General features: G+C 35.2%; 2 protein-coding genes across 3 annotated transcripts; one reads left to right on the top strand and one right to left on the bottom strand.

Annotated features, from left to right (window-relative positions):
* Window positions 1-1,090: 1,090 nt before the first annotated feature.
* LOC125655409 (uncharacterized) lies at window positions 1,091-7,890 on the top strand. Of its 2 annotated transcripts, none has more exons than XM_048885678.2 (3): window positions 1,091-1,190; window positions 2,485-2,782; window positions 3,105-7,890. In XM_048885678.2, exons 2-3 carry the CDS (start codon window positions 2,573-2,575, stop codon window positions 4,659-4,661), a joined length of 1,767 nt encoding a protein of 588 aa, XP_048741635.1. In that variant the 5' UTR covers window positions 1,091-1,190; window positions 2,485-2,572; the 3' UTR covers window positions 4,662-7,890. The 2 variants fall into 2 exon arrangements, with proteins under 2 accessions (XP_048741635.1, XP_048741636.1); XM_048885679.2 differs by having other exon boundaries at window positions 1,105-1,234.
* LOC125656933 (sulfoquinovosidase-like) lies at window positions 7,708-21,005 on the bottom strand. The gene is made up of 10 exons (XM_048887551.2): window positions 20,938-21,005; window positions 20,688-20,806; window positions 19,642-19,830; window positions 18,252-18,489; window positions 15,332-15,672; window positions 15,003-15,144; window positions 14,051-14,269; window positions 13,257-13,469; window positions 12,538-12,780; window positions 7,708-12,374 (listed from the first exon to the last, which is right to left on the bottom strand). The coding sequence occupies exons 1-10, from the start codon at window positions 20,951-20,953 to the stop codon at window positions 11,827-11,829; spliced, it is 2,268 nt and encodes a 755-aa protein (XP_048743508.2). The 5' UTR covers window positions 20,954-21,005; the 3' UTR covers window positions 7,708-11,826.
* Between the last annotated feature and the right edge of the window lie 2,904 nt (window positions 21,006-23,909).

Genomic DNA, 23,909 nt, shown 5'->3' with positions numbered 1-23,909 from the left:
ACATGTTTAAAAGGAAAATATAGGAAAATAATGAAAAATTAAACCATACCTATGGAACTTGAAAATTTTGGTACTAATTGCGTCGATTCGAATATTAGCGCGCGGACATGTATTTCTCCATTTTGAATCTCGTCTACCCTAGTTCACGTCGTTCTGAGATGTTACATAAAATCCGTAAAAGCATGTAGATCTTATTTTCCTAATCATATATAATCACTCCACGATTAACGCCATGTTTTTCGTTGTGGTTCAAACGCTATGTTTGTAAATTGGCTAAATAACGACGCTAAATATGACGTCACAATGTACTGTTTACATCGATTGCGTTATATTTCCCGCGTTCAATACATAGGCGGAATTAGGATGCTTTGATACAGCTCCGTCCGCGTGCTAACTTCGGGTTGTTTTTTGTCCTGTTCTGGATATAGATTATAATGCCAAAACTTTTTTGCTTCGCCCTCTAACACGGTAACGCCGTAAAACATATTAACGGTTTTTCTACACCGGAGATTTTGCTAGGAATAACTTCTGCATGGTCGGGAAAATGTTTATGTACACACTTATGCGAGTCATCTCGTACAAAAACGCGTGTCGACTGGTCAACACGTACACGCATAATAAATATATCGGGGTTTCAGTATATATCAATATTTTGAAGATAAAAAAGAACATTCAATTTGATATAAGATGTCCTGATTCTCATATATATCCCAGATATATTTTTATAAGATAGATGTATCATATATCTAATTTGTGTACGAGATGACCGGTCAACTCGTACACAAAGGTAAACACCTGTGTGTATACGACCTGGAGTGCGTTCGAGGTCGACCGGATTTTCAAGACTTCATGATTTTCAAGTTTTTGTACGAGTTTGTTTATGTACGAGTTGACTGATATTCGTAATTAATATTCATTCATGCATAACTACCGACATAGTAAAAATAATTTCATTTATATCAAGTATCCCAAATAGTGCTTATCAGATAAATAAAATAATGTACCTCTTATGACATGTTCCTTATCAACTTTATTTTCACGAATACGTTATAAATCGACTTATCTTTTATCTCTTTTCGTTTTGCGCAGTAACAATCTTAAATTTTATACACTCTCACTCCCAAGATGGCATATGAAGTTTTTCGTCAGAGAAGAAAAGTTTCTTGCAAGAATGTTATTTAATTTGCAAGGTAATCAACCGATACAAACATCGACAATACAGGATAATTCTGGAGTATGTTTTTGGCGCTGTGCATTTTTTAAACTTACTTTCTAAAATGCATATTGGGCACGGTTGAAGTTCCTTTTCAGATACTATAGGTCCTGTAGCATGTAGACTGTTGCTGTCTGCCGTTTTAAATCCGGTTCTCTGATGTTGCGGTCCCATATCAGCCTGTCTCCATCTCATATCAAATGAATGAAATTATTTTGATATACATTTATTAGATTCTTGTTTGTTAAAAGTTGTCTTATACAAAGTCCTATGAATTTATGGACGTACTTCATAATTAAGTTCATACATCAATGTACATTTTTTAAATATTTTTTATATAGACTTCAATTCAATTGGTTTATCGTCATCGAAATTTTTACAAGGGTAAAATAAGATATAGTCACATAAGATTTTTATTTAAATTCTTACAGATCCCATGGGGATCCGGGTTAGAGGTCCTCAGTACCCCCTTGCTTGTCGCATGAGGCGACTAAATAAGGTGGTCCTTCGGATGAGACCTCAAAAACCGAGGCCCGTGTCACAGCAGATGTGGCATGATAAAGATCCCTCCCAGCTCAAAGGCTGTAAGCGCCGAACATAGGCAAAACAAGAGTACCGCCAACATACATAATAAGCCCGTGAAAAGCTAATATAAGGTGTATGTGTACCAAGTTTGGTCTACATTCACCTTGTGCCAAGTGGAAATATTACATAGAGAGTACTACATGATTTGTCTGTTTTTATGATACAAACAAAGTATGTCACACCCTGATGAATGCTGATACTACCAGAAGCCAAGTTCTACAAATCATGGTGTAAGAAAAAACCCTATATTAGCTTTTCATGGGCTTATTATGTACGTTGACGGTACTCTTGTTTTGCTGAGTTATGGCCCTTGGAATTAGAAAATTGATGCAAATACTCAGTTTTCCACACTTTTTTGGGTCATACTTGCAAATATTTATTTCATATTTAGTACATTGTTTACCATGTCAAGTTACATTGATGTTTTGCTGAGTTGTGGTTCTTGGACATAAATGAAATTGATATATTGCTTTTATTTTATGGAACCATGTTATTCTTGTACTTAAACTGTTAACGTAAGATTTATCATGCAGAATATTATGCAGACGAGTTTGAGCAGGTGGGAGACATGTTTTGCTATGCTGTACTTATAGAATGCTTGTTTTTATTTATGATGTAATACACGGCTAAAAGCTGCCTTTAATTATGCCTATTAATGGTTACATAATTTTTTTTTCTTTTTCCAGATACATGCAAGAAACTTTTTGCACCTGAAAAACACTTCTGAGTTCAGTTTCCCTAGTTTTTCCTTTTTCGCAATTCAAAATATAAAAAATGGCAGACGACGCCGGCCATAAGGCTATGTTGTATTTCCTGGAGATTCTCATGAACAGCCCTGCACCTCTAACCATTAGTCAGTTGGCAGGGCGGTTCGGGAGCAGGAATTTCACTTCAGAAATGAGACAAGCCGCAGGAGGAAATGAAACTGGACTTAAGAAATTTCTTCAGAAGTATCCCTCTCTCTTCACTGTGAATGGAAACTTGGTATTTGTCAATTTACCTGAAATATCTTATGAATGTCATAATATCATGCACCATGAATGTTCATATATTTCTAATCTAATACTTGAACTATTACTCAAAAAAAGGGCATTCATTATCTGCTAAGACAGATTCTAAGAATTTCTGTACTAAGAAAGAAATTAAGAGGGTACTTGTAAATAAAACTTTGGGTGTTTTATTTTTAAACAAGTACAATTTGTGGCAATTTATTACTGAGTGCCATTAATTTAGATTACCATTTTCTAAATTTATATTTGATGAACAAATTTCAGCTCTTTCACCTTAAATCTTTATACTTTTCCAGGTGTGCCTAAATGACGGAACTGCCTCACTTGGGAGTAACTTTCGTGAAAGCAGTCCAGCTTCATCTACAGGTCTTCCAGAAGTTTCGGTGGAGACAGAAGCCGTCCAGTATTTCAGAGGTAAAATGCTTAAAAAAGGCGAGAAGTGGATGCCCATTAATAGTTTGGCTGGACATTTGTCCCAAGCTAGTGTGGAAATTCGTGAGTGTGTTGGGCCACAGAGTGAGTTCAGAGACTGGCTTTTAAGTCACCCTCTTATTTTCGATATTGACGGAGAGAATGTCAGTTTGAAGGACAATATCACATATAGTGCAATTAATCCAAATGCAGAAGCCATTGAAGATGTTGAACTAAAGTCCAGGTACAACAAAGTGGAGAAAGAACAGTTTCCTCCACCACTGACCCCAAAAAACAAACGTAGACCCAAGTCACTGGACATGCTTGAACCGAGATCTCCTCTGATGTCCCCAAGGTCTCCGATGGTGTATAAGAATCTTCCCACACCCAGATCTGGACCTGCTACAATGACAGCCAATGAGTACAAAGCAGTCATGTTTATTAAGAGTATTATTGAGAAGAAAGGGGACATGAAGCTTGCTGCTCTCACTGGTCATTTTAGCCAGGCTCCAGAAAGTTTGAGAAACACCATTGGATGGACAAAGAATGATCTGAGCAAATTCCTTGCAGATCATGGTAATATATTTACCATTACTGAAGATGAAGTTGTGTCTGTGATCAAGAATGCAAGGCTAAATGTCATTATTACTGGTAGTCGGCCACAGGTCAGTCCTAAACCTGTTGTTACAGCTAGGAAAGGGCGGATATATCATATTGCTAAGTTGTGGGGCATTATAGATTTAGGTCGTCATGAACATGTCTTTATTGACAGAAACATATTTGGAAAGCATATTGATGATTTAAACAAGCTTTTAACTGTTGGGGAGATGGTTTGTTTTGATGCTATACCAGCTCCCAAAGGCAGTCGAGCTAGATGGAGGGCCACAAAGGTTTGGAAAGAGAATGAGTCCATTGAGGATTTGATAGAAAAGGTGGCAACACGTCTTCAACTGCCAATAGATGGTGTTCCATACAAGGAACCTCCCAGTCCAATCGCAAATATCGATGAAGAAATGCGCAGGATCATTCCCGAGTTGAACGATAGCAGTATTACAGCAGTTCCTATCAGTGTCGGTGGAATCAAGTACGCCTTTGCTGATGCCGTGCCTAGTGGAACAGGGGTTGTACCGGTGTGGAACTTCAAGCATGCAGAATTAGAAGGCATGAAAGACGTGGATGATTTGGATCTAAGTGATGAAAACGAATCTCCAAATCTGTCCATGGTAGCTGAGAGGTATTATATGAATAGATCTGTTTTGGGCGACAGTCCAAGAGATGAGAAGACACTGTCCAATGGACATATCGACGAATCTGTATTGGTTCTTGCTAATGATGAAAACCCCCAGGAAGCATCCCCCAAGACAAAGACTGCTGATGTAGGCTGTCAGACAATTGTTACGGGGGAAGTTCTTGCCACTCAGCTTTTTCATGAAGAATTTTAAGCACGGTCGTTTGTGTCCTTATAAGCATCCCTCAATGAGATTTGCCTTTTCACTGGAATTGGTTTCTGATTGCAAATGTGCATATTGTGGTTTTTTTGTGCAATGGATATTTTCGAGCATGCAAGTTTTTAATGGTGAACACTCAAGATTTGTTGCCAGAATATTGTAGTGGTTTGGTTATCATTGTTATTTATTAATTTAAAAAAGATTTAACATACAATCTGCATGTATTTTTGTTTTATTAGTGTATGTGAATTATTTTATACTATTGTTTATCTAATACTACATCTTTTTTCACAACTGATTTGTATTTTAATTGCTGATCCAAATGGGCACATTTTTATTTATATTGTTACCTGTGTTGGTGTATATATTCATGTATGACCAATTCTGATAGATTGTTAATTGAGAAACTCTACAAATTCAGAAAAAGTATGTACAAACAGATATTTCACATATACACAGTCCAAGTTCCAATAGTATTAGCTTTTATCAGAATGAAAAATTTTACACCCCCACCCCCCCCCCCCACCCCAGAAACCCACATTTATGTATAGTTTGTGCATCCCAGACAATGGAACAGTGACACATCATTAGGATTGGTCTAATTCTTTTTATATAAAAGCTGAGTAGATGTTTAATGAAACTTTGTTTGGTGCCAAGGATTACATTCTAATTTCCATTGTACATCTGTGCCTTTATCTTTTGCATTCAAAGCATTTTGATGACAGATGACTTTCCCATCAACATAACAGTTCCAATGTCAGTGACTGTGAGTGTAGAGGAAACAAAACCATTTTATTTAGAGGGGTTTTTTTTTACTTCAAAGTAATGAATTTTATTGTTATAAAGAAAGAAGAATACTGTGTTCAGGAAAAGTTTGTTCCTTGTTATTTTTGTTAGAACACACTGAAAAACAGTTGTCAAATTTTGATTTTACCCAAAGGCATTTTTTGCTACTTCAGAACAATGAAAAAATTATATTCTTCTAGTTTTAAATTCACCTGCTTAGGACGTGCTGAAATGGGTGAAAATAAATTGGGGACAAAAATTTCACTGTATACAGAAGAAAATCAATTTCGTGTAATTTTTGGTTTATGAAACATAATGAACCCCAAACCATTTTATATATCTAATGTCAAACTTGGTTTAGCTATTTACTTCTAATAATTGAAAATGTTTAAAATAATCAGGCTCATTACTAATTAGAATTTCATTTTGCAACATCTTGTGATATGTACATCATGATGTCACAATGCTTTTCATTTAATGGAGAAAAGTTAAAAACAATTTTCAAAACCCTAAGAGAATTACTGTTGGTTGTGGTACAAATATTGCTCTTTGGGAAATTATTGCATATCAGTGATGCATATTTTGAACTGTATGTTTGATGTGTCTGCAGAAGTTCTGGAAAATGTTCTTATCAGTACAAACGAATCATAGACATACTTCATATTTTATATTAGAGCTGACTGTGACAGATAATTGACTGTATGAATGAAGAGTTGACATGGTCTGGTGCAGTATATAATGATAATTATATATTTTTGTGATCATATATTTAGTATTATGTTTATTATCTTTTCCCACAAGATTGGAGTTCCTGTTTGCTAATTATGCACCATTAAAATCAGTCATTATTGGGATCACTGTTAACGAACATTTTAACTGATATGCAATTTTATATGACTATCACTGTGTGATCAATTTTTAGTGTCCACTTTACTTTACACCAAGTGTTAACTCTTTTTAAAAGAGGAGCAATTGTAATGACTATATTTATATTTTCTTTTCAATTTTTCATCTGTTTGATGCATTATATGAAGGAGTGTTGTTTTTACCTCTCTACACGTAGTTGATCTACTTTGTTAATGATAGAAAATGAAGTTTTGATACCCTGATTTTGTCAAGTCATGGACTTTTAATACGAGGAAAAAAATCGAAAGATGGTGATTTGCAGAATGTGGGAAAATATTGATAAATCTTGATAGTATACTGTATTCTAAAAAGATTGTATGAATTTGTCATTTGACACTGCCATTGAAAGCATTCACTATTTTATTATTTTGTAATTGTGTTCTAAGCTATTGTTAACCTTTTTTTTTTACTTTAATAATTGATTCTTATCAGGAATTAAAAAAAAATGTTAAGTTGATTTTTATCCATGTGCATCTCTGTCCTTACATTGAAGTGGAAACCACAGCCTTAAAACTCATTTAGCTGTACAATAATTGCATCAACAAAGTAAATTGATGGACATTAGATTTTGTAATAGGATCTGATATTGTACCTTGGTTAAATGAGTTCAGAGGCCTGCGAGCTTCCTCACTGTAATCTAGTCACCCCTGGTAACAGAGGGAAAGTTTCGAAAGAAGACTGGATTTTTTTTGATTTTTTCGAGAGGCCTTCTAATCTGTCTTCTTTGAAAACCATTGTTTTAACGAAGGCTTATGTGATATTCAAAATACAGCATAATTCAGTGCTTGACAACCTTGTGTTACCGTCAAATATTTTAATTGTTAAAATGAAAAAAAAAGTTGATTAGTTCGTTAACAACAACAAATATTTCATAAGTAGATAATTAGAAAAAGATGTGACTGATTAATGTTAACTAATTTATCAAATTGTATATTACGTGTACCATATATTGGTATACACAATTTGTATGATCATGCTTTGAATTATATAATAGTAGACTCTGTAAATTTATAACATAATTCCTGAAGTGTAAGAATCGGTTATAATCAAGATTGACTTTGTAAATCATATCTTTTTGTGGGGGTTATATTTTCATGGTTTTAAAGAATATTGAATATTCATCTCCCTCGAAAAATTTTATGTTTTACAGTATTTAACATTAATCAATATCCTTGTATTTCAGCTACCTCATATCGGTAATATGAAAATATATCAACCAAAGTTAGCATATGATGTAATCTGTGTAGCCAGGGTATTTAATAACAGTATGAATATGTCTTACTACATGTAGTTATGTTTACATAACTGTAAACTAATGACCAAAAGAAGGAAAAAAACATGGGCGAGGGGTATTTTACGAAAAAGGATATTTTATTATCAGAAACTCTGGTGTGAATGACTCGTAAATTTAAGCCATTCTTCTTTCTTTTTCTGTACAAAACCACTACTTTGGTCAAAACCAACATTTTATGTACATACTGTGTTTTAACATATTCAACTGCAAGCATTGAATTAAAAAGTACAAACATGATTTAATCGTCCTGATTCTTTTTAGCTCACCTGAGCCTTCTAAGTGAGTTTTTCTGATCACCCATCATCCATCTGTAAACTTTCACATTTTCGACTTCTTCTCCAGAACCACTCAGTCAATTTCAACCAAACTTGACACAAAGCATCCTTGTGTGAATGGAATTCAAATTTGTTCAAATGAAGAGCCACACCCTTCTCCAAGGAAGGATATTAGCAAAATGGTGAAAATACATTAAAGGACACATTGCATGTTTTTAAACTTTTTAATTTTTTCAGCAAAATTAATTCATTTCATGCCTAAAACTACTTTACATGTGTTTTAAATGAAACAGTTTTCGAGTTTGAAAGCGGTAAAATTCAAATCTTGCGATATGCATATTTTCTTCGATATTTTACGCGCCATTATCTGTGACGTCATATGCGACCTCGAGCGAGAAGATTTGAAAACAGTTGATAGCCATTTCATAAACAGATTAGATTTAATTGACAAACAAACAATTATCACATTAACAGCTTGTAAATAACACTGCATTAGGGTGTTTTGTGCCGTTTAAGGGTGTACTTGTTGTCAGTAGAGAGGATTTGGACTGTTTTTTTCAATTTTCGAAGGAAGGTATGAGGGACAAGACGTGAATATTTTTTGTCGGCACAATGACTTTGTCATAAACCCCCCCCCCCCCCCCCCCCCCCCCAGTAGAATTTGTCCCTGTACTTTTTCAAACAAGCACTTGGACAAAGGCATAGATAAACTGTGAGAAAATTGTTCTATCGAAGCTACGCACTGTTACATATAGGCCTACGGCATATGCTTTCCATTCTGCTCTCGAATTCAATACACACTCGCACCAACTGACCTTCACCTTGTAACAACATATAGGCAGAACTTTGCTAGCAGTGTCTACCAAGTGGTAGTTTTAAAAAAGAAATTTAAAGATAAAAGATAATTGAACTTTCAATTATAAATAATAAAATATAATATTTCCCGACTTTGAATTGAAATGCTTTCATTTTTTTTTTAAGGAACGCATACGTGTTTACAACAACAGCACGCCGCGCTCCCACTTCTTAAGTAACAACGTGTTGATAACAAAAATAATGATTAGGCCTAATAAAATTGCTTTAATAAAATAATTTAAAAGTATTGTGATTTTCACAATAAGTTGATCATTATTATTATTTTTTTTTTTTTTTTTTCGAAATGCACCCGTGACAGTAAGCCTAGTTGTCAATGATATATAATCGTATCATAATTTAGGCCTATCTAACTTCTCCAAAAATAAATTTAATAATTATTGCACTGTTTATTTTAGAAAAGCAACAACGCTAATTACAGTTGTTTGCAGAAATGACATTACCAAATTGTGTTTAGACAGTGATCCCATGTAAACATTATTTACTCGCAAATTTATGCAGATTTCATACTCGCTTTTCTCACTACATTTGGGTCGCTATTTGCATGAACTGGTGGCTAAAAGATATAAGACTCAGGAAATTTGTAAACATCGAAATAAATGTTATCCATGGTAAATAAATTAGGCCCCTAAAACCCGAGTTTTAAAAAATATCTAACACTACTTTTACAACAAGTTGATCGACGAAGGTCGCATATGACGTCACTGTACCACGTGACTACCTATCTAATTAACTGGGCTTTTTGAAATTGGGGCTTAAATTTAAGTCCGTATTGTGGCTAATTATCGCAATACTTCAGCGAACGAACTATTACAATTAATTTCTATAAGCATAAGGAAGACAAAATGCATATAATTCTGTATACTTTGAAAACACGAGATGTGTCCTTTAACAATTTTTAAAAATCTTCTTCAGATCTACTGGGCCAATTTCAACCAAACATGGCACAAAGCATTCTTGGGTGAAGGGGATTCAAGTTTGTTCAAATGAAGGGCCACTCCCCTTTCAAAGGGGAAATAATAGTAAAATAGTGAAAATACATTGATGACATTTAAAAATCTTTTTCTCCAGAACCACTGGGCCAATTTCAACCAAACTTGGCACAAACCATCCTTGGGTGAAGGGGAATCAAGTTTGTTCAAATGAAGGCTCCAAGGGGAGATAATAGCAAAATAGTGAAAATACATTAAAAACTTTTTAAAATCTCCAGAACCACTGGGCCAATTTCAACCAAACTTGGCACAAAGCATCCTTGGGTGAAGCGGATTCAAATTTGTTCAAATGAAGGGCCATGTCCCTTTCCAAGTGGAGATAATAGAAAAATAGTGAAAATATATTAACAGCTTTAAAAATCTCCAGAACCATTGGGACAATTTCAACCAAACTTGGCACAAAGCATCCTTGCAAGGGGAGATAATAGTGAAAATACATTGAAAAATCTTCTCCAGAACCACAGAGCCAATTTCAACCAAACTTGGCACAAAGCATCCTTGGGTGAAGGGCATTCAAGTTTGTTCAAATAAAGGGTCATGTCCCTTTCCAAGTGGAGATAATAGAAAAATAGTGAAAATTATTATATTAACAACTTTTAAAAATCTTCTCCAGAATCATTGGGACAATTTCAACCAAACTTGGCACAAAGCATCCTTGGGTGAAGGGGATTCAAGTTTGTTCAAATGAAGGGCCGTGTTTCTACAAAGGAAAGATAATCGTGAAATAGGGTGGGGTCATTTAAAAATCTTTTCAAGAACCACTGGGCCATTAGAGCTGAGATTTACATGGAAGCTTCCTGATATAGTGCAGATTCAAGTTTGTTAAAACCATGACTCCGGGGGGTAGGTTGGGGCCACAATAGGGGATCAAAGTTTTACAAGCGAATATATATGTTAAGTCTTTGAAAATCTTCTCAACAACCACTGCGCCAGGAAAATAAAGATTTGCATGAAAGCTTCCTGGCATAGTGTAGATTCAAGTTTGTTAAAATGGTCCCTGGGGGGGGAGAATAGGGCCATAAAAGGGGATCAAAGTTTTACATACAAATAAATAGGAAAAATCTTTTTTTAAAATCTTCTCAAGAGCCATTAGGCCAAAGAATTTAACATTTACTTGGAAGTTTCCTGGCAGAGTGCAGATCCACGTTTGAAAAATTATGGCACCTGGAAGTAGGTTGGAACCACAATAGGGGATCAAAGTTTTACATGTGAATATATATGTAAAGTCTTTGAAAATCTTCTCAAGAACCACTGCGCCAGGAAAATAAAGATTTGCATGAAAGCTTCCTGGCATAGTGTAGATTCAAGTTTGTTAAAATGGTCCCTGGGGGAGAATAGGGCCATAAAAGGGGACCAAAGTTTTACATACAAATAAATATGAAAAATCTTTTTAAAAAATCGTTATCTAATTTTATCTAATACTCTCTTTGGAATTATGGAAAAAAGAAAGGTTTTTGAGAGAGAATATTAGTAAGGACATGTCCTCACAGCACTTGTCCTCACTAAGCTAATATTTACATCTTTCACATTCTGTAGGTCACATTGATGAAGACACAATTGTGAGGACATGTTTTGTCCTCATAGTGCAATTCTGTCCTCACAACTTCTGTCCATTGGTTGAAATTTGTCCTCACTTTACACGTTTTATTCTTTCTCTCTCTCTCTCTCTCTCTCTCTCTCTCTCTCTCTCTCTCTCTCTCTCTCTCTCCAAATTTAGTTACACCTTGTTTAGAACCAGCACAATATTCCTATGTAGTGATATAGTGAGGTATGGACTTCATGATATACATGTACATGCATGACCTCCCTTCATTATAGGTTTACAGCCAAGGACGGACATTTATGGCACATTTAAAATGAAATCATTTTCAAAAGCTTAACGAGTTTCCGACACTGATTCTTAGATTTTAAATACGTAGGTACACGTGGGATAAATGGGCTCTCTTTAGTTTCTGAATTGAGAACTGCTTCCTTCATTCAAATCCACATCCCATCTTATATCATAGTCTCTGTCTTACGTTACGCAAACTGGATCACAGAATTCTGAGGAGACGACACACGATACAGAATACGGCTAGAGTCAAAGAGGAAAAAGAGTTCGTGAGCGGAGAGTCATTTGAAACGTTGACCTGGGGTGTGGGCGGATTGAAAGGTATGACTTTATAGTCAGCAAGAGATAAAATATCATTTAGAAAAGAGCTGTTCTTACGAACAAACACGGGAGGCAATCCAACAGGAGCATTCACAGTTATCGCCCCATTATTCACATCTGTGCTATTCCATAAATATACCCATTTATCGTTAGGGAGATAAACAGTTTGTGTTCGAACATTCGGCTTAATCACAGGAGCAACAAGGATATCCGCACCATACATATATTGATACTTTAGGTCGTACGTTTTCATGTCGCTTGGGTACATCAAGAATAGTGGTCTTTGAACTGGTATTCCTGACGCGATGTATTCATCCATAGCAGTAGATGTATAGTTAGACAGATCTCTGTGCATGTCAACCAGACGCTTGAATTGACGTAGAATGGTCACGGTACTGTACATTTGCACGTTATAGGTGGGCTGATTGCCTAAAAAATAAAATTTAAAATTGGATAACCCAAGAAAAATGTCAAACTACAAACCGACACTATTAATACAACGGATTTCATGGAAAGAAACTGAATTTTATACTTCCTAGTTTGTGAAGTACAAATTAGTTTTTGAAATTCGAGACATTCAGTAAAATCAAACCTTCGTGTGTCCTCATTACAGGTGAGAATACCGCCATTTCAGCTGACCTTAGAAGCAGCTCAGCAGACCGCTTCAACCCTAGCGCTCCAAAAGTCGTATAGAGACCTATGTCAATATGAGTCATTCCGATCCCACATAATCCTGAGGACAAAGCAGAGGGGATCACAGACGGAAGCCCATCTCCCGCGCTCCAATCAACATTCTGATCTCCCGACCACATAAGTGTGGTGAAATTAGAGGTACCTGTACAAAAATACGCGGTATCATTATGATAATACCATTGAATAGAAAGGTTTACGGATGATAATATACATGTATTGTACACACTTTAAGGATCTCAATTTCAATATTGGATTATTTCAACAATCGGTGTTATTTCAAGTACTCTCCCGTTAAATTTTACATGTATTAAGGACCCCATTGGAAATAATCCATATGGCTTTCATGGGTTATCCTTGGCATAGGCATATACATTAATCTATTAACTGTGCTCTTAAAGTCAAATAGCTGTAAAAAGTTTACCCTTTTATCTTATGTATTTAACAACAACTTTTGATTTAATTATGTGTTCCTCTGTGATATTGTCTTGCATTTATATTGTATATGTGCCTATTCCTAAGTAAATAAACTAAACTAAAAAAAAACTAAAACTATTAGGAGCTTTAAAACAACTTAAAAGTCAAACCACACATAAACGCCAAAATGACGTTACTGTATACCCGTATGTCCTGCCCTCATCCAAAACACCACCTCCCCTTCCTTCCCCGACTCCTGTACGGCCTCACGGTTTAGCTTGGCCCACAGAACGGGCCACTGGTTGTGAAATTGTTCGCCTGATCCACCTTTCAGTTTTGCATCCACGGGTAGGTATTCTCCAAAATCCGCCATCCAGCCACCTATACCTAAGTCTATGATGTTCTTCTTGATGACCCCTGACACAACATAAATATACAATAAATATATATTTTTGATAAATATACGATTTAAATATAGATCTACATTATAAAGAAACAATATACAATACAAATATACAATATTAAACCGGTATAGTGCTCAACGTTTGCGTATGCTGTTCAAATCAACTGCTTGAATTTGTTTGTTCATCTTGTGTCTCGTCGAGAACTTCACCGATTAAAGTAATTCCACAATTACATGTAGTAGACTATCGACTGCTAACCATTTTAAAAATGATTTCGAAACTGTAGATCACTTTTATTAGGATGCAGTGCTGTAATTTATTCACGAGACATAATTTTTGCAAATTACCTGTATAATTTATTGCATAAGTTTTCTATATTCAAGAGTTTATTCGCGAGAACGATATTTTTGTGAATCGCAAAATTACGTGTAAATAATGTTCTCGCGAATAAAATATTATTTACAGCACATTACAAAAAATGACTGAAAAAGGTAAAAGACGTGTAGATAAAACAAAAGAGAAACCATACGAAGTTTTTATTGTAATTCTACTTTGAATTTTATTTCATTTTCAGAGGAATTTGATCAACCTTACCTTTGTACCAGTCGTATGCGCTAGTGTTGGTCAAATCAACTATTCCACAAAAAAATTCTCCAAAGTTTAAGAGGTACGTCTGGTCCGTCTTGTTCCTTACAAGGTAACCTTTCGCCTCTGCGTCCTGGAAGAGTGGGCCCTTGCTGTTCAAGTTGGGATTAATATAAACTGTTATTCTTACACCGTCTTTTTTAAGCTCTTTGATTTTTTCGTCTAACCCTGTAATGTAAAATGACACAGTGTAAGACATGTGATACAACCATTGCAGATCACTCTTGAATGTACACTATTTATCTCTCTCTCTCTCTCTCTATCTATCTCTCTCTCTCTCTCTCTCTCTCTCTCTCTCTCTCTCTCTCTCTCTCTCTCTATCTATCTAATTTCATTTTTGAAAATACATAAGGGGATAGACATGATGCGAGTTGGCGCTTCATGAAAAGTATACTAGGGTTAAGCGCTGCTGTTCATGTCCTCGTGTATTTCGAATGTTTATATCAACATTCTACTTTCATTTCTGTTAGGATTTCCAGACATAAAAATAGACGTACTGTATCTACACGTGTATCTGTTTTCATACGCACACTTTCTACAACTGCAGCGCATTTGTGAGGAAATGGCTACCATATCAACTGGTAATGATATCAAACACAAACCAAAACACATTGGATATATATGTGTGTGTGCTTCAACGCACTGATATTGCTTTTGAATGTATGTGTATTCAAAGTACTTAATTTGCATATAAGTTGATAATGATTTCGGTACAATTCTAAGTTTTGGAATTTTGGAATCTCTTTAACATTTAGAAATGAACTAGCTCTTTGAACACCAGAGACATTTCGTTTGGCAAGTAGTCAATTGTGATCTCAACATGGAACGTGAATAATCTACAGGAGGTAACCGTTATTGGACCATTGAAGGGTACTGAAAATGCTGGTATCCATAAGCGTACCTTTATATCTTGTTGCATTCCATTTCCAGTTCCAAAACACTCTCTGCCCGAACGATGTCCTGATAATTCCAGACCAGTCTTGAATCCACAGTCCCCGAACATTCACTCCTTGAGCCTTTGCTTGTTGGTACCTTTGCATCATCTGTGGAAGAGAAAATAACCTGTCCATGAAAGAAAAGATTAGAAGAAAAAATCCGATTTTGTTGCACCTGATCAGTGCTGAATAATAATCACTACATTTTTTTCTAGATTTCTTGAAACGGATCATCCGTTACTAAAAAAGGGATTCGTGTAGGTTCATTGATATTGACGGTCCATTATATACGTACGACATCCGTTCCTCCTTGTACCCCCATTATGATTCCATCGTAAATCCAGCGTGGTAATTTCGGCATACGTCCAAACTCTGATGAAAGGCTCTCAACCAAAGGGCTAAAAGAGGATGCGGCTTTAAAGTAGATTTCTCCAAAATCTCCATTAAGGAAGACTTCGTGAGAGGTTGGGACACTGAAGTCGAACACCATGTAACTAGTGGAGGTGAAATGAAAGTAGTACTTCCGGGAGGTAATAAAGGTGGGCTGAGGAAAGTACGTGGTGGCAAAGTCTCCTCCGCCGCCGGACTGTAGGTCGGCAAAGAAGGTGGTGTTGGTGCTTTTGTCTCGTCCTACTCCTGTTGAAATAGTGCAGATGACAATAAACTTTAAGACAGGGTCCCTATTACAGATATCATTTTGTACACTCTAGGTATTCCATCAGGACATCAGGTGCACCGATTATGGCATAAACTAGTATCAGTATTAAAAGTTCGCGTTTTCTTTGAATCAGACATGTGTTTAACGAATTATGGTATGTGAATTGAAATTACGTGCATGTATTGTTCTAAAAATATTGCACACATTACATGACCTAAAAAGTACTATCTGTAAGTAATACAAATAAATATATTGCAAAAAATATAATGAAAAGAAAAATTCCAGAATACTCTCTTATAATGGAGATAAATCAATAAAAATTCACATATTGAAAAAATTTAAACGAATAGTCTATCTCTATTTCACAACAGAAAACTTGTATGTTTCGGAAGATTTTTTTTACAGTGGCACATGAATTTCGATAGGATATGCCTTTTATATATGTTGTCATTTTGCACTGAATTTACCCAAAATGTCCTTCCTTTTCTTATATTCGCAGAAATCCCATTACTACCACTGGTTTCAATTACTGAAGGAAAAATATGTTTAGCATGTGATAATTAGCAATGTTTATCAGAACTACATGCACTATTTTTATATATACATTGTAATCTACGAGCAATCACATCATGTCTCTATAATTTATATTTCCCATAATATAAACAAATTAACAATCTATTCCTCATATTCATATTTTGTGATATAACTCATTTTCATGATGATATCGACAAAGAATAGTTTTACTTTTGAAAAAATCGTTTTGTAGAAAATGTTCTTCTAAATGATGCACTGGATTTATCGATGTACTCTCTATTCGGACAAGAGAAAGTTTGAGTTTACTTGTCCAAAGGGTTTGTGAGGAGAAAAAGTTTATGTCTATTCTAGTTGCAGAAGTGTGGCTCTCTGAAAAAATATTTTGACTCTGTTATGTCAAAATATTTTTTCAGAGAGCTGCAGTTATGCAGCTATGTCTATCCCTATTATCAATGTACTCTCTGATGAAATAAAATCAAACTCAGAGTTATTTAGTTTGCAAATGCATTGAAAACCATACATGTAGGTTGAAAGTTTGAGGAAATCATTAAAATATTGGCCGTTTTAACATTCAAATTAGAGGTTATATTATATATTTTTTTCATTATCAAATATTCCTTTTGATATTAGAATTAAACTATTGATGGGTTTTTTCCCTTTATTGATATATTGTTTGGGTTTTTTTTTTTTTACATTAAAATCAAAGTTTTTATGATTTTGGTGTTTGACATTAGGTTTTTATGATTTTGGTGTTTGACATTAGGATTTTATGATTTTGGTGTTTGACATTAAAATCAAAGTTTTTATGATTTTGGTGTTTGACATTAGTTTTTTAGGATTTTGGTGTTTGACATTAGGATTTTATGATTTTGGTGTTTGACATTAGGATTTTATGATTTTGGTGTTTGACATTAGGATTTTAGGATTTTGGTGTTTGACATTAGGATTTTAGGATTTTGGTGTTTGACATTAGGATTTTAGGATTTTTTTTTTCTTTATCAACCTACAGTTAAGTATGATATAGACATGATCACGTGATGAAGATTTATCTCACTTAATCCGTGTGGCAGACTGGGTGGGTGTAAGGTTCATCGGTCAGTGTGTCAGTATCTAAAGTAAACAATATATATTTAGCTATCATTTAGTGTTAAGGGAGAACCCAGGTATCATTCTGTACTTTAATTCAGAGTGTCGGACGTTTAACATCGATGTTGGGCTGAGATTAGAAAAACAGTCGAAGCGCGTACCCAATAGATGCTATTTGATATCGAGATTATACGAATACATTATTCTAAAATATTACTACATGTCCTTTGAAAAAACACATTGTAATATTTCATCTTATGTACTATATTTTAAAAAAAACTGGATTATTGCATTGCAATATGTACCTGTTGTATGTAGTACAATTATCAATTAACATTGCACTATTTATTGTACGACATTGCACCATGCATGGTCCGAAACTTTGTATAATTATTGTATTGAAATTAACAATTGCCTGTCATGTGAATAAGGATACCATGAAGATTACATGTATATAGAAAAATATTTTTTATCTAGGAAACTTTATTCTACTTTTAATACTAGGGTGTAATGATAATGAACATTAGATGAAAAATGTTTATGGGAAAAAACACTAAACAATACATCATGTTATGTGATGTAACTTGTACATGAATTATCAGAAACTATGCGCTATAGTACATAATTTCAAAGTAGTAAATGTATATTTATATTTCATATACCAAACCACCAGAATATTGGAAATCATAGACATGAAATATTATATTGGTAAGCAGATACTGAGATAAAGAAATTGGCAAAACAGAGATTGAGCAAAGGTTGAACTGATAAAAAAAAAACCTCATGGGAACAAAGTAAGAGTTTTATGACACAAATCGGCATGGTGAGTAGTAAGTAGGAACCGATCAGTTATATATACCCCAGAAAGCGGCGGAAGAAAGCATCTATACATGTACATACTAAGATATTCGCCATATTAGAAAGTTTCCAAACGCACCTTGTTCTCGTGTCCATATTGGGTAGGTCAGGTCATCTGATCGTAGGACGGAGAACAGCTCCAGTGAGTTATACGTCCTTTCCCTGAGATTAAAGTGAGTAAACTGTTCTCCCCCACCGTAAATCTTGTCCGACGGAAGGGCTGCTAACACAACCCAACTGTGGGTATAATGTTGACCATTGTTCCTGAACGATACAACCAAATCCTGGCCAAGCTTGGTTTCAAACGTTACTTGTACCTAGGATAAATCAAAGGCAGTTTAAACACAAGCCCATACACGATTTAAGCCTGTATTTCATGTTATGCATCTGGCCCTGGGTTTTAGACGCAAGTCGAAATTTCATTCATATGTTGGATGCTACGTAACTCAAAATTTTGTAACCAACAGCAAAACGTTTTCAGAAGCTGACTTGATGTTGCATTATCTACGAAAGAAAATTCGATAAATTTCAAGGCGAGCCGTAAAATGTTGTACGAAATTCAACAGAATTACTGTTGTAGATTTGAACAAAATCCAACCCCCACCCCCACCCCACCCCACCCCAAGCCCAATTGAATCTCGTAGATAAATCTCGAACCATTTCGTAGTAGTAGCAGTCGATTGTGCAATGTTCTACGATGTCCTTTGCCAAAGTAATAAAAGACTTCCAAAGTTCGTTTGTTTGGGAGGGAGTTGCGCATCTAAGAGTGCTCTGCATGGTAACCGACCATCAAGTCGTAAGACGATTTTTTTAATGTCTCGAGACGATCGCAGAATACCGTGAATTCCTACACGAGGATGTTATCATCGCGTAATGTATGCGTACTTATTCAGTCTAAAGTAATGCACTATTTGGCGTAATCATGATTTAGCACTTCTTCTAAGAATAGATAAATTGAGATTTTCACATTTTGGCGTAACTATGAATTAGCGCATTCTTACTTCACCGCCAAAGCCGCTAAAATTTGAATCACACTAAAATAAGTATACATACAGTAATTTAGCGAGAAGCACCTTTCACAAAATAAAATTTCTCGCTTTTATTTTTATAATGCTGATACACATGTATCATGTATAAGCTCTTGATCGACAGTCTACTCGCGAATTCACGTTCTCGCGATTTGATGTCTACAAGTTATTTCGCGATATTAAATTTTCGCGTAAAATTAGAAAGCTATACCTGTAGTATACTCGCATGACTACTGCAGAGCTATCCTTCTACCACAGTCCCGCTAAACTCCAATGACGAAACAGAGCTAGGAGGCATGAGATACAGACATTGTTTTTCCATTTACACGGATATTAACTTTTCAAGAAGTATATATGTGATCTGAATAGTTTTATCTAATTCTGATTTATGATTGATCAACTATGAATTATAATAGCTGAATAAAATATGTATCGCTTTACAGAGTAGATCCCTCCATCAGTAAAGTTGTACACGTCTGAGGTGGTACTGTTGGACACGCGGAAGTACTGGCGCAGTGCCACTCTTTCTTTGATGTAATTTCTAACATGAAAATTTCCCAGAGCTTCCATGAATATCGTCTTGCCTTGTCCCACGTAAAATGACGGAGAGAGAAAGGTATGGTTCAACACCTGAGAATGATAAGAAAGTGAAAATTAACGAATATCGTCTTTTAGTATCACAAAGATATATCGTGTGCCTGTTGTGGCCCCTTTTCACAAATCATCTTCTACAGCCTCGCTTAGCTTTTAACGAAAAATATATATCCACGGATTAGCTAAATCCTGCTTGTATCTCTAAGCAAGCATAATTTCACTAAATTTCTCAACATATAGCCAATAAATCTTTTCACTTTACGATCTACTGATCATAGCGATGTCTTTAATAAGTGAGCAAGTTTTATCACATAATCTGCAGGTATCGGTATTTTCTTCTTTAATACATATGTACAATTATAAATCATATATCAGTGAGTTGACAAAGAATCTACAGTTTTAGATGCTTCGTTAAACTGGGTAATAATAATAATAATGATTGGTTTTATATAGCGCCTTATCCAGCGTCTGCTGCTCAAAGCGCTTTACAATTATCAATGTACATTATTACCCCGGCAGACCTCATATCAATCCAGAACTTTCTCAGCCTCCTAGGAAGCATACAGTGCAAGCTGCCATTACAAGCGCTAGAGCACTAACATTCTAACAATATCTTTCACTGTCTATAGCCAGGTACCCCTTTTTGAAAAAGAGTTGAAAAAATTGTAGGGGTCTAATCAAAGAGCTACATAGTATCAAGAAGGACGAAACTAAAAAATATATAGTTATACATTTGCTTTAATTAGTAAATTGTCAAGATTTTTACAATTCTGAAGTCCATGTCTGGCACAGTTCGAAATTTATGACCAACGTGAAAGACAGACAAAGAGGCAGATCAAAAACATATGTCGTCGGTCGTGGATGTCTAGGGCATAAATATATCGAATTATTACCGTGTTTCCATTAATCTGGATCTGCAATGCTCCATTGTTGTCCTCTAGGTTATACATTTTAGCGGCGGAGGACACCGACACAGCCAGCAGGAAAATACAATACAACGTCCTGCAATCTGCTGAAAATAAAGTTTACTTGATCTAAAACTCCCGTCCGTGGTGGACCATTTTGAAAGCCAGTGTATCAGCACAAGAGAGGATTACCTGTAAGAAATAGATGTCACATCTGAAAGAATACTCATTGACTTACCAGGATAGCAATCCATGCTTGCTGAGGGCGTGCAAATGCGATTTGTTGTATGACGAGCTCAGTGTGTGTATAGGTGTTATCAATCCTCTTGTAAGTAGTCCAATGTTTACTTTAAATTTCTAAGTGCAGATTTGATTGAATACAAGTTAAATAAGTTATGATTCGGTCGTATTGACAACTGATTAGGACACAATGGCATTTGTTATCTTTCCTTGGTAACTGTATCTGGCGCGCTCGTTTACAAACAGCTTCGCGTAAATTGTCCCATACCGTATAAAAAGAGTACAAGTTATTTCATCCCTTAATTAAATGATATATTATGTATTTGTCTTTTTTATCTGTAAATTTCGTTTCAGGGTGTTTTCAGTATGAAGATGGTTATTTCTAATAGATTTTTTAAAAATTATGCATACATAAATACAGACATGCGCAGAACGACTTCCGCGTGAGATCACGTGTATCCTGGGTTTTTGTTGTTGTTGTTTTTTTGTTTTTTGTTTTTGTTTTGTTTCACTGAGTTCTGCTGAAGAATATAGTATGCTAAACGCTGCAATATTCGAGATCTTCAATCTAATTAGAATGTGCTGTTTTGAATCCGCCACTACTTCTCAAGGAAGAAGCGTACCTAGCGGATTCAAAACAGCTGATTTTAATTAGATTGCGATCTTTTCATTTGTATTCTATGAGTGTCTATTTGTATTCATATTTCACAATTTGTATTGTGTAAAATTTTATTTGTATTCTATGATTAGGGATCGCCAAATTAGCTTAAACTCAAATAATTGAAGATATCTGTAATTATTTGAAGATATCTACTCATTTGATGCAAATAACAATTCAATTAAAGATCTCTTTAAATAATGATATCTTCAATTCTGAATTATTTCATACACTGATTGAGTTATTGATTGCATTGGTTATTCTGCTGAATTGATGCGCGTAATAGTTGAATTGTTGCTTTCTTCAAATAAATTAATGATCTTAGTAATTAGATTGATGCGCGCTACAATTCAAGTGAAAAGAGAAATCGCACTAGGATTGAATTATTTGTCTCTTCAAGTGAATTAAAGATATGAAAGGTGTTCATTGAAATCAGTAATTCAATTAATGTACGCAATTCTTTAGAGAGAGAACTATGTAATTAGAGATATCATCCACAATTGAATTAATGTCCTCTTCAATTTAATTTATTATCTCTTTAAAAGAATTGATGCTCGCGGTAATTATTTTTACAAAATTCGTTGTAATTAATTGAATTAAAGAGATCATCAAATTATTTCTACCGAGCTCTAAATCAATTTTCCCACCATATAGATGCGCGCAGCAATTGAATTGATGAGAGCAATAATTGATTTGATGCGTGCATCAATTTAATTAATGCGCACATCCAATCCATTAATTCATTTTTTCAAATAATCAAAATATCTTCAATTATTCGAATTTATGTTAAGTTGGTGCTCCATATATATAATGTCCAGAAGTCTATCATCAGGGTCAGTTGGTCAGGCGTATAGTTACTTCCTTTCATAAACATAAGTACACATTTGTCTTTTATGGCAAGTATATATGTGGCGTGGTTGATTTTTAACTTGTTCGTGACTTTGCATGCCATGGTAAACAAACGCGAGACAATGGGTGAATGTTACAAGTTCCATGTCACTGAAGCCAGGAAGCTCGATGTGAGCGGTTATTTATGGATGCTAAAGGACAGTCGTTAAGATTTTGGGAGGGTTTTTTTCCAACGCCAAAAATATGTTGGACCTATCGTCCTAGATCTACATGTATGTGTAGTCTCGAATTGTCTCTCACCTAATCTTTAAAGCTCGCTATTATGAAAGTCTTGGTCATTTTGTCATGTGATAATCGGGCATTATTCAATCTGCAACATTAAACTGTGAAAAAATGAATAAACAACAAAGCTTATAAAGCATTATTTTGTATATATTTCCATGCTTGAGATAGTTAAGTAAAATTAATAAATAACCTATCATGCCTATTATATTATCAGACCTCAGCTAATTTTATTTGTATGAGATGTTTACGACACGCTATTGCTCTAGAGCGGACAGTTCCCTGAGGTGATTTCTAAAACGTATTGTATTTGCAAGCCTGTTTCAAGCGTCCTTATAATTTTGTTTGATTATTGTCTGCCAGGATTGGCAGAGACAAGATAAATTATGGGGATTGTTTTCGGTATAATAAAACAGCTTAAGCCCTCGGCCAAAGTTTTTACTTCGGGGCTGACAAAATGACTATTGTCCTCATACCCATTTAATAAGTTGTATTATCAGTTTGTGTTATTTTCATTCGTTATCCAAATCCATCTTGCAATCACTCTTGTAACTTGGATTATCATTTTCAGCCTTGAAACCAATATATAATTGATGTTAGCATGGGTGAAATATACCATTAAGACCTATGCTTAGCGCTTAAGGACGTAGCAGTGAGGGTTCTTTAACGTGTCAATGCCTATCGCAAAACGGAACATCTGTTTATAAGATCTTATCCGAAAGACCCTTCCTTGATTCTCACTTCTAAACGCTGAGCGTTCAAGCGAAGGAGCAATCACTGCCTATATTTAGGTTTGACCCGCGGGACTCGCTTGACATAAAAGTTTCCAACGTTTCCATACACTCAGTATCGGGCCGAAGTTTGTCGTTGACTAGAACCAGGTATGGGAAGACTCTTCCAGAAAGTGTCCTTTCTCAAGTGTGATTCAACAACGACATATACTGCAATCCCTGGATCTAAGTTCAACCCCTAATTAGAAAACAGTATAGGCAAAGGAAGTGAAAGAGGTCCACGGCCAGGAAAGAGAATAAAGTACCTTTGCGCTAAGGTAGGAAGACATTGTGGGGTTTATAATCAATCCTATTTCAGTAATAAATACGCAAAAAGATTGATTCATTGACTGATTTTTATATTATTTAACGCCCCTCTCGAGAAATATTCATTTATATGCAGAGGTCACC

Source organism: Ostrea edulis, chromosome 7 (assembly GCF_947568905.1).
Source record: "Ostrea edulis chromosome 7, xbOstEdul1.1, whole genome shotgun sequence".
Taxonomy (NCBI): Eukaryota; Metazoa; Mollusca; class Bivalvia; order Ostreida; family Ostreidae; genus Ostrea; species Ostrea edulis.
This window is presented reverse-complemented; position numbering and strand designations above follow the sequence as displayed.

What these genes read in the sequence shown, in the direction of transcription:
- LOC125655409 (XM_048885678.2), top strand. Translation starts at nt 2,573, where the DNA reads ATGGCAGACGACGCCGGCCATAAGGCTATGTTGTATTTCCTGGAGATT. An exon ending in TCACTGTGAATGGAAACTTG is followed by an intron (nt 2,783 to 3,104) that starts GTATTTGTCAAT and finishes ATACTTTTCCAG; the next exon opens with GTGTGCCTAAATGACGGAAC.
- LOC125656933 (XM_048887551.2), bottom strand. An exon ending in CTGATGGAGGGATCTACTCT is followed by an intron (nt 18,490 to 19,641) that starts GTAAAGCGATAC and finishes GATTTATCCTAG; the next exon opens with GTACAAGTAACGTTTGAAAC. An exon ending in TACAAGGAGGAACGGATGTC is followed by an intron (nt 15,145 to 15,331) that starts GTACGTATATAA and finishes TCTCTTCCACAG; the next exon opens with ATGATGCAAAGGTACCAACA.